General features: G+C 46.0%; 3 protein-coding genes across 3 annotated transcripts in view; all 3 read right to left on the minus strand.

The window, feature by feature from the left end:
• Positions 1 to 1,475: 1,475 nt before the first annotated feature.
• EAH_00023870 (alkyl sulfatase, putative) lies at positions 1,476 to 4,909 on the minus strand (the record flags this gene model as incomplete). The annotated part of the gene is made up of 2 exons (XM_013393108.1): positions 1,476 to 2,080; positions 3,427 to 4,909. The coding sequence occupies 2 exons, from the start codon at positions 4,907 to 4,909 to the stop codon at positions 1,476 to 1,478; spliced, it is 2,088 nt and encodes a 695-aa protein (XP_013248562.1).
• A 1,401-nt stretch (positions 4,910 to 6,310) lies between these two features.
• EAH_00023880 (hypothetical protein) lies at positions 6,311 to 10,999 on the minus strand (the record flags this gene model as incomplete). The annotated part of the gene is made up of 13 exons (XM_013393109.1): positions 6,311 to 6,396; positions 7,171 to 7,282; positions 7,635 to 7,701; positions 8,135 to 8,394; positions 8,624 to 8,712; positions 8,930 to 9,026; positions 9,209 to 9,304; positions 9,505 to 9,645; positions 9,848 to 9,951; positions 10,131 to 10,164; positions 10,301 to 10,561; positions 10,767 to 10,835; positions 10,985 to 10,999. 13 exons carry the CDS (start codon positions 10,997 to 10,999, stop codon positions 6,311 to 6,313), a joined length of 1,431 nt encoding a protein of 476 aa, XP_013248563.1.
• A 1,338-nt stretch (positions 11,000 to 12,337) lies between these two features.
• EAH_00023890 (Wd repeat protein, putative) overlaps positions 12,338 to 15,000 on the minus strand; it is a gene marked incomplete at both ends in the record, with an annotated part of 7,071 nt that continues 4,408 nt past the window's right edge. Inside the window, 8 exons of the mRNA XM_013393110.1 lie at positions 12,338 to 12,462; positions 12,581 to 12,635; positions 12,950 to 13,090; positions 13,323 to 13,405; positions 13,537 to 13,581; positions 13,805 to 13,902; positions 14,113 to 14,229; positions 14,845 to 14,889. Of these exons, the coding sequence (XP_013248564.1) occupies positions 12,338 to 12,462; positions 12,581 to 12,635; positions 12,950 to 13,090; positions 13,323 to 13,405; positions 13,537 to 13,581; positions 13,805 to 13,902; positions 14,113 to 14,229; positions 14,845 to 14,889 (709 nt within the window). The remainder of the gene's footprint in view (positions 12,463 to 12,580; positions 12,636 to 12,949; positions 13,091 to 13,322; positions 13,406 to 13,536; positions 13,582 to 13,804; positions 13,903 to 14,112; positions 14,230 to 14,844; positions 14,890 to 15,000) is intronic.

Here is a 15,000-nt window from a genome sequence, read left to right on the forward strand (position 1 = left end):
TCTTCTTCTTCTTCTTCTTCTTCTTCTTCTTCTTCTTCTTCTTCTTCTTCTTCTTCTTCTTCTTCTTCTTTTTTATTTTGATTTTTGTTTTTTGTTTAATTATTTTAATTTTAATTTTAATTTTAATTTTATTTTCGTCACATTTTCTTCGTTTTAATATTTGTTAGCCTGCCGTGTTGTATGGCGGCAGTCAGCGAAGAGAGCAGAGAATACCTTTGTTTCTTTTTTATTAATATGATATATTATAATATATTATAATATAAATATAATAAATATAATATATATATTAAAAAGAATCAATAAAAAGAATTATTTCATACAAAGAAGAACTCGCAACAAAACAGCACAAGACAGCCTGCTGTTTATGATGCAACATGAAGAGCAGCGGTTGCTGCTGTGCAGTGTTTGTATCATATTTGTTTGTTTTTTCCTTTTAGATATATATTAATATTAATAATAATTAATTTAATAATTTATTTTTAAGATATTTCAAGAGAATATACAAAAAAACTCAAAAATCTTAGCTCCCTATACACCCGAACCAACGACAGCCAGACCGCTGGTGTTTTTCTCTTTTTCTTCGTGCAAAATGAAAATAAAATTTAATTTTAATTAATTATTTGTTTTAATTTCAATTTAGTTTATTTAATTAAGTTAAATAATTATTTTTTGCGTTATATTTCGTGCAGCTACGCCGCTGAAGTCAGTTGGCCAGGTGTATGATGATAATAATATAATAACATAACTCAAATAATATTTAAATAAACAAATTTAATTAATTAATTAATTAATTGATTATTTAATTATTTAATTAAACTCCTTTTAGTTTATTATACATACAACTCAGCTCGCCCATCAATACTCTGCAACACCGTCTACATACACTCTAAACCCTAAACCCCAACCCTAAACCCTAAACCCTAAACCTCAAACCCTAATCCTAAACCCTAACCCTAACCGCTAACCCTAACCCCTAACCGCTAAGCCTAAACCCTAACCCTAAACTCTAACCCTAAACCCTAAACCCTAACCCCTAACCCCTAACCCCTAAACCCTAAACCCTAAACCCTAAACCCTAAACCCTAAACCCTAAACCCTAAACCCCTTGTTCCAGTTTTAATGAAAAAGCCTTCCGGTTTCTGTCTCCGGCTCAGCTCTCTAGAAAGGGCGATTTGCTGTTGCTGCTGTGCTAACGCAGCAACAGCAGCAGCAGTCTCTTCTCTACGGGGGTGAGAAGCAATAAATGCTGCTGTTCTTGGCAGCTGTTGCTGCCGTTGCTGCTGCTGCTGCCATTGCTGCAGCTGTTGCTGCTGCTGCTTCTGCCTGTTGCAGCATTGCTGTTTGTGCTGTATCAGCAAGCACACCAGCAGCAACAGCACCAGCAACAGCAACAGCATCAGCAGCAGCAGCAGGCCTATCACCAAGACCAGCAGCAGCAGCATGTGCAGCAGGAGCAGCAGGAGCAGCAGCCCAAATTAATCAGAATCTAATTCAACAGCAGCAAGACACTGAACTAGCAGCATAAGGTTGCCTTGAACCCTAATATCCCCCTTTGCTGCTGCAGCAGCAACTCGTATGCTTCTTGAGACAATGCCTTTCCAGGTCGCTGCACTTGTATGCACAATTACATCAGGTGTCCTTTCACAGACAGCTCGGGTGTATACTATCCCTCTTCTAAAGTGCACGCAGTGCTCTTCTTCCTGCTGCTGCTGCCGCTGCTGCTGCTCCTGCTGCTGCTGCTGCTGTTGCTGCTCCTGCTGCTCTTTTTGCTGCTGTTGCTGCTGCTCCTGCTCCTGTTGGGGTTCTGCTGAATCGTCGTTGGACTGCTGTTGGTGTTGTTTTTGCTGCTGCTGCTGCTGCTGCTGCTGCTTTTGCTGCTTCTGCTGCGGCTCAGCAGCAAATTTAAATAGAACTAGGGCCTCTAGATCTGCTGCTGCTTCTGGGTTTAGTCTTACAGGCAGCAAATCAAATATCTGCTGCAGCGACAGCTGCTGCAGCAAATGCTTCTTCTGCTGCTCCCCCAGAGACAACTGCAGCACACCTTCAGTCTCGAGTGCTGCCGTCAGCAGCCAATTCCTCGCTACACAAACAAACAAACAAACAAATAAATAAATAAATAAATAAATAAATAAATAAATTAAATAAATAAATAAATAAATAATAAAAGGATAGATAAACAAAAAATAAATATATAGATAATGCATGGCTAAGCAGTAAACCAATGAACAAATAAATAAATTAATTAATTTAATTATTTATTAGAAATTAAATTAATAATTATTATATATATATATATATGCATATATTGTATATATATACATATATATATATATATACAGCAGCAGCAACGGCGACAGCATCAGCCACAGCAACAGCAACAGCAGTAAGAGCGACAGCAGCAACAACAGCTACAGCAGCAACAGCAGCAGCAGCAGCAGCAGCAGCAGGAGGAGGAAGAGTAAGTACCTGTTGCAGCAGTTTGCTGGGCAGCAAGTGCTCTAAGAGAAATAACTTTAAGTAGTTTTGCTGCTGTATTATCGGGTTGAAGTGTATGTGCAGCAGCAGCAAGATGAAGCCCCCAGTGCGTCTGACCATTGCGAAGTGCGAGTAAAGTTTTCTGTAATAAAGCTTCGCTGCTGCCTGCAAGGAGCAGCAGCAGCTGCGCATGCTGCTGCTGCTGCAGCGGCAGCAGATCTTCAGGATCTCCGCTAAACCAGCCAAAGTAATGACTAAATATACCTCGAATTGCAAACGAAAGATCGCCATAGAAAGGTTGAAGATAGGGGCTGTGTTTCAGGTGTATAGGCAGGGCTAATGCATGCGCAGTGTGGTGTATAGGGACACCCTTATTAATTTGTCTTAATGTTTGGTCATGCACATACTGTAACGCATCTCTATAGTCTGTAATTGTTTTATAAATAAGCTCTTCACCTTTAAGAGGCCTCCCATGACCAGGCAGCAGCAGCAAAGGCTGCAGCAAACGCATGCGTTCTAAAGAGTTGATCCAGATTAAACAATCTCTCGTCTCTGTCCCTCGAACTGCATATACATTAGGAAATGCTTTATAAAGATTATCTCCAGATATTAAAACTCTTAGATGAGGGATATATATTATTATATGGTCGCGAGTCTCTCCAGGTGCATGCAGCAGCAGCATTTGTACACCTCCTACAGTAATTCTCTCTTCTTCTTCTTTTATTATTCTTGTCGGCAGCACAAACCCTATTTCTGTCTGTGAATTAAACTGCAGCGACTGTCCAATGCCTGCATGTATAAAATCTTTCGGGTGTATGTACACCCCAAATTGTCTCATGCCTCTACGATATGTGCTTCCTGATGTTGCTGATATTATCTTCTGCAGCTCTTCTTTTGTTGTTTTATGTGCGATTACTTCTGTCAGCCCTTCTTCATAAACCGCAGAAGCACCGTATGTGTGGTCTGTATGATAATGTGTATATATTATCGCTAAAACCCTGTCTTCTATTTCTATGTTCTCCAAATCTTCATCTTCGACCTGCTGCTGCTGCTGCTGCTGCTCCTGCTGCTGCTGCTCCTGCTGCTGCTGTTGTTGCTGCTGTTGTTGCTGCTGCTGATCCGCGAAAGGTTGATGCTGCTGCTCAAGCTGTTGCTGCTGCTGCGTTGCGCCTGCCTCGGCTCCCTGCTGCTGCTCTCCCTGCTGCTGCTGCTGCTGCTGCTGCTGTTGCTCTCCCTGCTGCTGCTGCTGCTGCTGCTGTTGCTTCTGCTGCAGCAGAAGTTTTTTGCGTTTTTGTTTGGCCATAGCTCTCCACTGGTTAAAGATAGTTTTCATAGTTTGAGGGTTTTCTGTAGTGTCTACGATAATAACACCGGCCTTAGCTTGTATAATAATTGTATTTGATAAAGCAAAGCCGACTGCTATATACACCCCGTCTATTACTTCTTCTATTTGCTGCTTGAACTCCTCTGCGTGCTGCAGCAGAGCAGCAGGAGCAGCAAGAGGCGGAGATAGCAGAGTTCTAAACTCTGCTTTTAACTCTTCAACAGAAGGCAACGGGCAGTTTGCTGCTGCTGCTGCTGCTGCTGCTGAGGGAGATGTATCACCTGCTTCTGCTGCTGCTGCTATCTGCTGCTGCATGCACAAATCCGCCGCGTTCCCCAGCAACTGCTGCTGCTGCTGCTGCTGCTGCTGCTGCTGCTGCTGCTGCTGGTGAGTAAATGGTACGAAGGATTTGAGCAGAGATAAAACATCAAATGAAGCATCAGAAGGAGATGAAGGAGAAGCAAATGAAGAAAAAGAAGCAGCAGATGAAGAAGAGGATGCGACAACTTTCAAACCAGGAAACAGCAGCAAAGACAGCTGCCGAGCGGTAATCGGCAGAGCAGCAAATAATGCGGGTCCCCACAGCAGCAAACAAATAATTAGAGGGGTTAGCAGCAAACAACATAGATGCAGCAGACGCAAAAGAGATGATAAACAACAGCGAAGACGCTGTATACAGCTTCGCAACTCTCTCTTCAATCCATTCACTAAGGCCTTCCGCTGCTGCTGCTGTTGCTGCTGCTGCTGCTGCTGCGAGTGAATGCGAGAGAGAGGGCGAATACGAGCCTGCACATGTCCAGCTGTGCCTTCTGCTGCTGCTGCTGCTGTTGTTGTTGCTGCTGCTCCTGCTGCTCCTGCTGGTGGTTCTGCTGTTGCTGTTGCAGCAAACAATCTCGAGTGCAGCCTCTCCGATTTGTTGCAGGTTATACACTCCCCAAGTTTGAGAGAAGAAGGGCAGCCAACCTCGGAATCACCTTTGCAGCTGCCGCTGCTGCTGCTGCCGTTGCTGCTGCTGCTGCAGCTGCAGCAGCTGCTGCAGTAGCCGCTCCGCATGCGGCGCTTCAAGCTCTCTTTAATCGAAGGGGGCTTAGAAATACCCCATCCTTCCATATCAGCTGAAAGGTCTGGATGGGGCTGCTGCTCCTGCTGTTCAGACATTGGTTAGCTAAACCCTAAACCCTAAACCCTAAACCCTAAACCAAGCGGAGTTGAGGGAAGAGGTGTAGCGGCAGGTGTACGTACACGAGACCGCAGCTGGGGAGATGGAAAGTAAGTAAAAGGACAAAGAAAAAAAAAGAAAAGAAGATAAAATAAACAAAGGAAGAAGAGACTGCTACGTGCTAGCGCCTGCTGTACTGACAGCTGCAGCAGCAGCAGCAGATGAGAGGTTAAATAGAGATTTAATCGAAGAAAGAGGGTTAAAAAGCGTAAAAGCCAAATCCGTCACAATAAAAAGAAGCTTTTTGATGAATATACACTCTAAATTCTCTTTTTATTTCTATATTTAACTCCTAATCTCACATTCAGAGCACAAAGTATGTGTTGCTGCGGCTGCTGTACATACACCGCAACAACAACGCTCGGCGGCAGGTGGTACTCAGCTGTAGGCGGCAGCAGATTCTACCTTCTTTTATCGTTTTAAATTTCATTTTAAAACCTTTTTTTCTGTTTTTTTCTTATTTTCAATTGCAAAAATTATTTCTTTTCAGACATATTACTATTAAATGATGCCCTCTACCGCGCCCGCTTCAACGCCGCTGCGCTGGCCAGCGCTGCAAAATATGCACGGATTTTCGTGGCGAGAGAAGTAGAGGCATTTAATTATATTTTTTCGAAATATAATAAATTAAAACGTTTTCTGCATTTCAAATAATATTTAAAATTAAATAAAATTAAATAAATAAAAAACAACAACAGAAAAACAGCAGATGTCCACTGGTGAGGGGGCGGCAGCTAAAGCCGTTCTTTTCTCTCGTTCTCTGCTATAAACGCGGAAATTTATGTAAATAAAATAATTAAATAAACAAATTAATTATTAATTAAATTTATTTAATAATTAAATACCCGAAATATACACAAAAAGCTCCGAACACAGACTGTAGACAACCCCTGCTGCGAATCGAACCCGGGCGCGCGCACAACCTCCTGTAAACCCTAAACCCTAAACCCTAAACCCTAAACGCTAAACCCTCAGCCGTAAATTGTAAACCGTAGACATTAAATCCCAAACACCCCTAAGAGACAGAAGAGTTTTGGTATACATTGCTCTGCCTTCGAGCAACACCGCAGCAACACAGCATATTGCTGCTGCTGTTGCTGCAGTTTACATGCTGCTGTTGTTGTTCCTCGTTCACAGCAGCAGCAATTCCACCATATGAACACAGGCATGGGTATCAGCTGCTGCAGTGCGGCAGCGGTTTGGATAGCAGCGGCGGCGGCAGGAGCAGCAGCAGCAAAACCCAAAGTTGCTGCTGCTGCTGCTGCTGCTGAAATTCTCCGCGTGCTGCGCTCCTAATGCGCTTTTTGCTGCTGTTGCTGCTGTTTCTGTTGCTGCTGCTGCTGCGGTGCAGCACCGTTTGTTTGCTGCCGCCTTCTCGCTGCAGCCAGCATACAGCAACAGCAGCAGCATCTGCTGCATCCCAAGCCAAATTTGCTGCTGCATCTTTTATTGGTGCTGCTATTGCTGTTGCATTTGCTGCTGATGCTTCATGTGCATATATACCCTCCCCATCGCACTCCGCTTATCTGATAGAGAATAATAATATTAATAATATAAATAATAATAATAATATTATTATTAATATAATTAATATTATAATTATATATTGCAGGTCTTAAATACATTAAATCCATCGCTTGCAGTGGTGCCGATACACCCGGGGATTTGCGCGTGGAAGCGAAATTCTGAAATGTGTGATTGCCCTCCGTGAATAAACATCAGCTGTTCAGGTAGATCCTCTTCTAAAAACAAACAAAACAGTAAACAATTAATTAATTAATTAATTTATTAATTTATTTATTTATTTATTTAGGTATTTAACTACTTTGCTAGGGTTGTTTATTCTCACACGAATATTTTGATGGGCGAGGCGCCGCCATGCAGATAAAAAAAAATTTTATTGTCGCGAGCACGCAATATTTATTTATTTATTTATTTAATATTTTATTAATTATTTATTAATTATTTATTAATTATTTATTAATAATTTATTAATTCGCCGGAAACCCTAAACCCTAAACCCTAAACCCTAAACGAGTAGACAGACCCCCGTTCGAGCAAACGGAATATTCTACGATGATGATATCATAAACCCCAAACCCTAAACCCTAAACCCTAAACCCTAAACTCTAAAAGGGGTATTTATTCTCACCTTGGGATTGCGCACTCTTCTCCCTCTCGACAGACAAATCCCAAAGAGAAAGAGAGTCGTCTAAAGACGAAGCAGCAAAAACCGCTTCATCTCCGGGATGCCACCCCACACACTGTACGCACAAACCCTAAACCCTAAACCCTAAACCCTAAACCCTCACCTCTGGTGGTTTTTGTGTGTGGCTGTGTGTTACTCGATTGAATTAGGGGTGTATGAAGGGTCAGTATTTTGTGGTTTCGTTCTAATGCAGCAGTAAACATTGCGCTTTGTCAGGGCTGCTAGGGTTTAGGGTTTAGGGTTTAGGGTTTAGGGTTTAGGGTTTGTACGGTGATGGGTTGGGAGTGCCAGTTCATCTCCGCGAGAGGCATTTCGGTGTATCTTAAATCATAAACCCTAATTAAACCCTCTTCATCGCCAGACAGAAGAAGGTTTTGATTTAATGTAGAAAAAGAAATAGAGTTTACGTCGGCTTTGCTTGCACTCAATAAACAAGCGCATAAACCACAACCCCCAGCGCGCAAATCCCACAGCCTAAACAAACAAACAAACAAACAAACATATACATACACTTATTAGGGTTTAGGGTTTAGGGTTTAGGGTTTACGGTTCAGGGGGGGTGGGATAGGGGTTAGGGCCTAGGGTTTAGGGTTTAGGGTTTGCGGTTCAGGGGGTGTGGGATAGGGGTTAGGGCCTAGGGTTTAGGGCTTAGGGTTTAGGGTTCAGGGGGTGTGGGATAGGGGTTAGGGCCTAGGGTTTAGGGTTTAGGGTTAAGGGGGTGTGGGATAGGGGTTAGGGTTTCGGTGCTACAGTTTGGGGGTTAGGGTTTAGGGTTTAAGGGTGGGGGGAGACGCGCGTGTTGCACGGAAGAGGGCTCCCTAAACCCTAAACCCTAAACCCTGAACCCTAAACCCTGAACCCTAAACCCTAAACCCTAGGGTTTGAAAAGAAATAAACCCTCACTCACTTAATAGAACCATCGTCAGAGGCAGCAGCAAATATTTCTCCTTGCGCTTCTTCTAAGGGCTTCCACTGTACTTCTTCTACTGTGGGGTTGCTGCTGCTGCTGCTGCTGCTTTGCTGCTTTTGTTTATTGAGCTTATCTCTGCCCGTCTTATTGCTATTAATTCCTGAAGCAGCATCTAATCGCTGTACACTCCAACCGCCTTCGCGGGGAAGCCACAGAAACACCTGCCCTGAGGTGTCTCCTGTCAACAGACGGCCGAGCTGCATATACACCCCAAAACCCTAAACCCTAAACCCTAAACCCTAAACCCTAAACCCTAAACCCTAATTTCTGAATACACACGCCCTAAAGGCCCTCCTCCTCTTCACTCACAGGAAACACGCGCATACACCCCAACGAACCACCGATGTGCAGTATCCATCCAAACCCTAAACCCTAAACCCTAAACCCTAAACCCTAAACCCTAAACCCTAAACCCTAAATCCCTACGTGGACGGGGTTCCAATCCATCGCAAACCCTTCCGTTCCGTGCCCCTTAAATTCAAACATCGGCTTTTGATGAGGATCAGGCGGAGGACCTGCAGCACCCAAACCCTTATCCCTAAACCCTAAACCCTAAACCCTAAACCCCGCATACTGCACACCAAATTCAAACCCTAAACTTCCCAACTCTCTGCTCTGATATCCTAAACCCTAAACCCTAAACCCTGGATGCACCCGGGACTCCCCATGAACCCTAACCCTAGCTCTCTACTCTCAACCCTAAACCCTAAACCCTAAACCCTAAACCCTAACCTGCAGCGCCAGGATCATCGAGCCTCTTGAGGTGTTTTTCGATGTCCCAGACGCCCACAACTCCCAAATCCGACCAAGCGGCAATCATACGCGGCATCTGCACGCAAACCCTAAACCCTAAACCCTAAACCCTAAACCCTAAACCCTAGATAATGAACTAGTGTCTACAACCTTTCTCGCCACAACCCCCGCAAGCCGCTTGAGGCAACATCCTCCTCCCCGATGGCCGCCTCTGATGTTCAAACCCTAAACCCTAAACCCTAAACCCTAAACCCTAACCTGAGGGCAGCAACGGATCCGGTTGACGGCTCCTTTGTGAGAAATGATGCGCAGCTCTAAACGCGCATCTTCATCGCTGCCTTCTTCCTCCTCGCTCTGCACCGACAAACCCTAAACCCTAAACCCTAAACCCTAAGCCCTAAACCCTAAACCCTTCTTTCCGCGTGTGTGTTTGCGTGTTGGGTGCCTGTCGCTGCAAACCATGTGGCGAAGTAGCCCTTCAGGCCCCCTAAACCCTTAACCCCCTAAACCCTAAACCCTAAACCCTAAACCCTAAACCCTAAACCCTCGTTTACTTCATCTCCAGAAGAAGAGCTATCATCATCATGCTTCGTTTTATGCAAACCCTTCCACTTCATTATATACAGAGCATCATTTTGGCCTTCGCTTTGGGTACCCCCGACAGCATAACAGGTGTGGGGACACCGCGTGCGCACCTGCACATACACCCCAAACCCTAAACCCTAAACCCTAAACCCTAAACCCTAAACCCTTGTGCATGTCTTCTCCCGTATAATCACTTGCTGCACACGAAACCCTGGTTCCTTTCTTCCACAGTATAAAGGCTAACATCAACCCCAACACCATACAGTTGAGGCATTAGGGTTTAGGGTTTAGGGTTTAGGGTTTAGGGTTTACCGCGCCCAGCTGATCAGGGATAAAATCAAATGAAAGACACGGCCAAAATGTCTGCAACTTGTGGAGAAATTCGTAGGCGCTCGAGTGACACTCCAGCACCTCCCCTACAAACGCAAAACCCTAAACCCTAAACCCTAAACCCTAAACCCTAAACCCTAAACCCTAAACCCTAAACCCTCAAACCCTAAACCCTAAACCCTAAACCCTAAACCCTAAACCCTAAACCCTAAACCCTAAACCCTAATCCTTGACCCTTAAAATTAAATCCTTGGGAGGCCCTTACCGTCGGCGAGTTTATCAACTCCAGGACGCCAAACCTGCGGAACCCATGCACAGAGAAACCCTAAACCCTAAACCCTAAACCCTAAACCCTAAACCCTAAACCCTAGGTCCCAACTGCCAAGGTCCACAGCGCAAAACCCTAAACCCTAAACCCTAAACCCTAAACTCTACCTTCACTGGTTGTTGCTGTTCTTCATCTTCGTCTTCATCTTCTTGCATCTCAGCAGCATCTGAAGCGTCGCTCCACTCCTCCTCTGATCCTGCTGCTGCTGCCGCTGCTCTCTTGCTGCTGCTGCTGCTGCTGCTGCTGCTGCTGCTGCTGTTTTGCTTTTTCTGTTTGTTTTGCTGCTTCCGCAGCACCTTCTCCAGCTGCTGCTGCTCCTCTTCATCGAGGTCGTCGCCGTACGGGTCTTCAAACTCCAAGGCATTCTCCTTAGCCACAAACCCTAAACACTAAACCCTAAACCCTAAACCCTAAACCCTAAGTCCTAAACCCTAAACTCTAAACGATAAACCCTAAATCCTAAATCCCAAATCCCAAGCAAAAGGCGGTCGAAGAAGGCCTCACTACAAACACGAGTGATGCAACGAGGGTTTAGGGTTTAGGGTTTAGGGTTTAGGGTTTAGGGTTGCCTACAGCTACAGCCTCTCTTTCATCCTCCTCAGCCCCTGAAGCCCTTTTCTTTGCATGGATTCCTTTCTTACGCTGTAAACACAAACCCTAAACCCTAAACCCTAAACCCTAAACACACAAACCCTGCGCTGGAGACCCAAAACTACACGCCTCCGACAGCAAACCCTAAACCCTAAACCCTAAACCCTCAACCTCGCGAAGGAGCTGCAGATGAATCTCACCTTTGGCTCAGACATCGTTGCTCCCTCAATCTTTCGTTCAATCCCTAAACCCTAAACCCTAAACCCTAAACAATGAATCCTTAGCCCTTAACCCTTATCCTCGTCCTAAACCTCCTCCCTTTAACCCCAAGGGCTGGGAAGCCCCTACGTTTGGGGTTTAAAAATCAGGGTTTAGGGTTTAGGGTTTAGCGTTTGAGGGTTTAGGGTTTGCTGCTGGAGCTGTGGGGCCCGCGAGGCCTCTCCACGAGGGTTTAGGGTTTAGAGTTGTTTGTCTTCTACCTTTAATAAAGAAAAAAAATTTATAAGAGAAAGTAATTGGCTAGCCAGACCCAAACCCTAAACCCTAAACCCTAAACCCTAAACCCCAAACCCTAACATTGCCCTGTGGGCCCTCCGGGGCCCTGCGGGGCCCCGAGAGGCGAAGGCACTATAAACCCTAAACCCTAAACCCTAAACCCTAGATATAAAACCCTAAACCCTTAGTACTAAGCCCTTTAACGGGAATAATTAACAAGAAACCCTAAACCCTAAACCCTAAACCATAGCCAATCTACCGTAAACCCCGAACCAGCAAACAGCAAAGCGGAGCCCTATATTCTAAACCCTAAACCCTAAACCCTAGACCCTAAATCCTAAACCCTAAAAGCTAAACTCTAACTAATAACCCTTAAACCCTAAGAGATAAATACTAAACCCTAAACCCTAAATTAATAACACTAAAAAATTAGCCATAAACCCTAAAATCTAAACCCTAAATTGTAAACCCTAAGTCCTAAACCCTAAACCCTAAACCCTAAAATGTAAACCCTAGTCCCTAGACCCCAAGCCCTAAACCCTAAACCCTAAACCCTAATTCCTAAACCCCAACCCCTGTGCATTATAATCAACCCCCTAACCCGTCAGCTCATCAGCTCTAATCTTGAAACCTTAAACCCTAGCCCCCAAACCCTAAACCCTAAACCCTAAAGGGCGTTCCCCGGAGGTTGTTCGCTTGACAAAACCCCAAACCCTAAATAAGACAAAACCCTAACCCCGAAACCCTAAACCCTAAAACCCTAAACCCTAATACATTGCTGCAACTGCCCTGTTTGCGGCTGCTGCTGCTACGTCTAGCTGCGGCACAAGCAGCAGCTGCTTCTAATAGAGGCAGCAGTAGCTGCAGCAGCAGCAGCAGCTGCTGCTGCTGCTGCTTGGTGTTTCTGTTGCTGTTGATGCAGCTGCAGCAGCTGCTGCCGGTGCTGCTCCTACACGTTTTTTCTGCTGCTTCTGCTATTGGTGCTGCTACTGATACTCCTGCTGCTGCTGCTGCTGCTGCTGCTTCACCTTGCTGCTGCTGCTGCTGCTGCTGCTGCTTCACATCTCTGCTGCTGCTGCTGCTGCTTCACCTCTCTGCTGCTGCTGCTCCTGCTGCTGCTTCATCTTCCCAAGTCGCACAATTTGTTGATGCGAAGCCGCAGCAGAGCGCAGGTCTCTTGGCACTGCAACCGCAGCAAACCCCAAACCCTAAACCCTAAACCCTAATAAACCCTAAACCCTAATAAACCCTAAACCCTAAACCCTAACTTACCAGGGTTAGCTGGGTGTGCAGAAGCGAACCAACAACTTCGGAGCCCTCTAATGAAGCGAAGAAAGAGCAAAGGCCTTCGTATTCCTGTAAACCCCAAACCCTAATAAACCCAAAACCCTAATAAACCCTAAACCCTAGTAAACCCTAAACCCTATTAAACCCTAAACCCTAAACCCTAGACAACCTAGTGAAGCGAAGAAGGAGCAAAGGCCTTCGTATTTGTTTAACCGCAAAACCCTAATAAACCCTAAACCCTAATAAACCCTAAACCCTAACCAGCCTAACCAAACCCTCATAAACCCTCATACGCCCAGTTCCGAAGCCCTATAAACCGTATGAAACCCTCGCAAACCCTGTTAAGCCCTTCTAAACCCTAAACCCTAAACCCTAAACCCTACTTTAAGGGCAGATGCCATACACTCCAGACACTCTTGTTTGCTTCGTCCCATCTGAGCAATCATTTTACTTCTTTTCATCTTCGCAGATATTAAAGCACTCCGCAGCTCAGCAGACAGCTCAGCAACAGGCTCGCAGCCGTGCTGCACACAAACCCTAAACCCTAAACCCTAAACCCTAAACCCTCAAGAATGAACACTGGGCCTCTACCAGGGGAATGGGTACCGAACCCACCTCCGCAAAACTAAACCCTAAACCCTAAACCCTAAACCCTAATAATGTCTACTTTCAGGACCTGCATCTAAACCCTAAATAATACCCAGCTGCGCAGCAAACCCTAAACCCTAAACCCTAAACCCTAAGCCCTAGACACACCATTTCAAATGTGCGGATAAAGAGAGTGAAGTAGTGCGCACTTCGAGCGGCAAAGCCGTGCAGCTCCCGACACTTGCGCAGCCCTGCAGCAGCAGCAGCAGCAGCAGCAGCAGTAGTAGTAGTAGTAGTAGCAGCAGCAATAGCGTTGGCAGCAGCAGTGTCTGCAGCAGCAGCAGCAGCAGTGCCTGCAGCAGCAGCAGCAGCGGCGCCTTACGATTGATTTCTTCCTCTTGCACCTTCTGCACATCTAGGCATAACTCTGAAACGCCCAAACCCTAAACCCTAAACCCTAAACCCTAAACCCTAGTTCCCACAGGAGAATAGGCTAGTCAGTGCAAGGAGATCCATGAGGGTTTAAAATGCGCTGCGAAGAATCAAGGGCCTGGGAACGAGGTCTAGGGTTTAGGGCTCAACCTAAACCCTAAACCCTAAACCCTACACCCTAAACCCTAAACCGCAAACCCTAAACCCTAAGGGTTTACCTGCCGTCAGGTCTTCGTCTGCTGAGGGTTTTTCTCCCCTCCACTTGCAGATATGAATTTGCTCGTAGGCATCTCCCAGCTCGTAGCAGAGCTGTCGTCTGAACCCCAAACCCTAAACCCTAAACCCTAAACCCTAAACCCTAAACAATAAATGCAATGCCTTACGCCGTACTCTACGTGAGTCTATAGGAATGTTTGAATCCGATTAGGGTTTAGGGTTTAATAGGGTTTAGAGTTTATGCTTCAGAAATAGGGTTGAAGGTTTGTACTTGGGGTTTAGGGTTTAGGGTTTAGGGTTTAGGGTTTACACGAGGTCCAGGTAGTATTGAGGGTTTAACTCTGCAGCCAGAGGCTCCAGCAGTTTGCAGCGGCGCTGCAGCATTGCAACGACGCGCGCTACGTCGGGATCGAAGTAACTCAACTCCCTAGCAGCAGCAAAACAACACATCTGCTGCTGCTGCTGCTGCTGCTGCTAGTGCTGTTGGTGCTAATGGTGCTGGTGCTGGTGCTGCTGCTGCTGCTGCTCGCTTTGCTTCTACCTCTGTTGGCGGTGGTCATGCTACTGCTGCTGCTGCTGATTTCGTTGATGCTGCTGCTGCTGCTGCTGGTGGTTGTGCTCCGGCTGCTACTGCTGCTGCTTCTGTTTTTGCTGCTGCTGCTGCTGCTGTGTTCAGCTTACCTGTAGAGGGAAGACTGAAGGAGACAAAGCCGAGTGTGATCTGTAGACCAGCTATCCAACGTAAACAACTGCAGCAGCAGCAGCAGCAGCAACAACAACGGTAGAGGCAGTAGCGGCAGCAGCAGCAACGGCGGAAGCAGCAGCAGCAGCAGCACAGCTGGTGTTGCTGCTGCTCTTTTCTACTGCGCCCTACTGCGATGAAAAGATGATCATGCAACAGCAGCAGCAGCAGCAGCTGCTGCTGCAGCAGCACCCGCAACAGCAGCAACTGCAGCACCAGCAGCTGCAGCAGCATCTTGCCTTGAGGGCAGCATTGGCGTGGAAGGTTGCTGCAGCAAAGAGACATTTAGGCCCCTCTAACCCCTCTGTTATCGACAGACTCCGCAGCCTCTCAAGGTCTCCTTCCCTGCAGCAGCAGCAGCAGCAGCAGCAGCAGCAGCAAGAGAGCAGCAGGCCTAGGTTTTGCAGCAACAACTGCAGCAGAGCACTGGGAAGTAGCAGCACGCCTGCACACTGA

This window comes from Eimeria acervulina, genomic scaffold (assembly GCF_000499425.1).
Source record: "Eimeria acervulina Houghton genomic scaffold, Eah_scaff185, whole genome shotgun sequence".
Taxonomy (NCBI): Eukaryota; Apicomplexa; class Conoidasida; order Eucoccidiorida; family Eimeriidae; genus Eimeria; species Eimeria acervulina.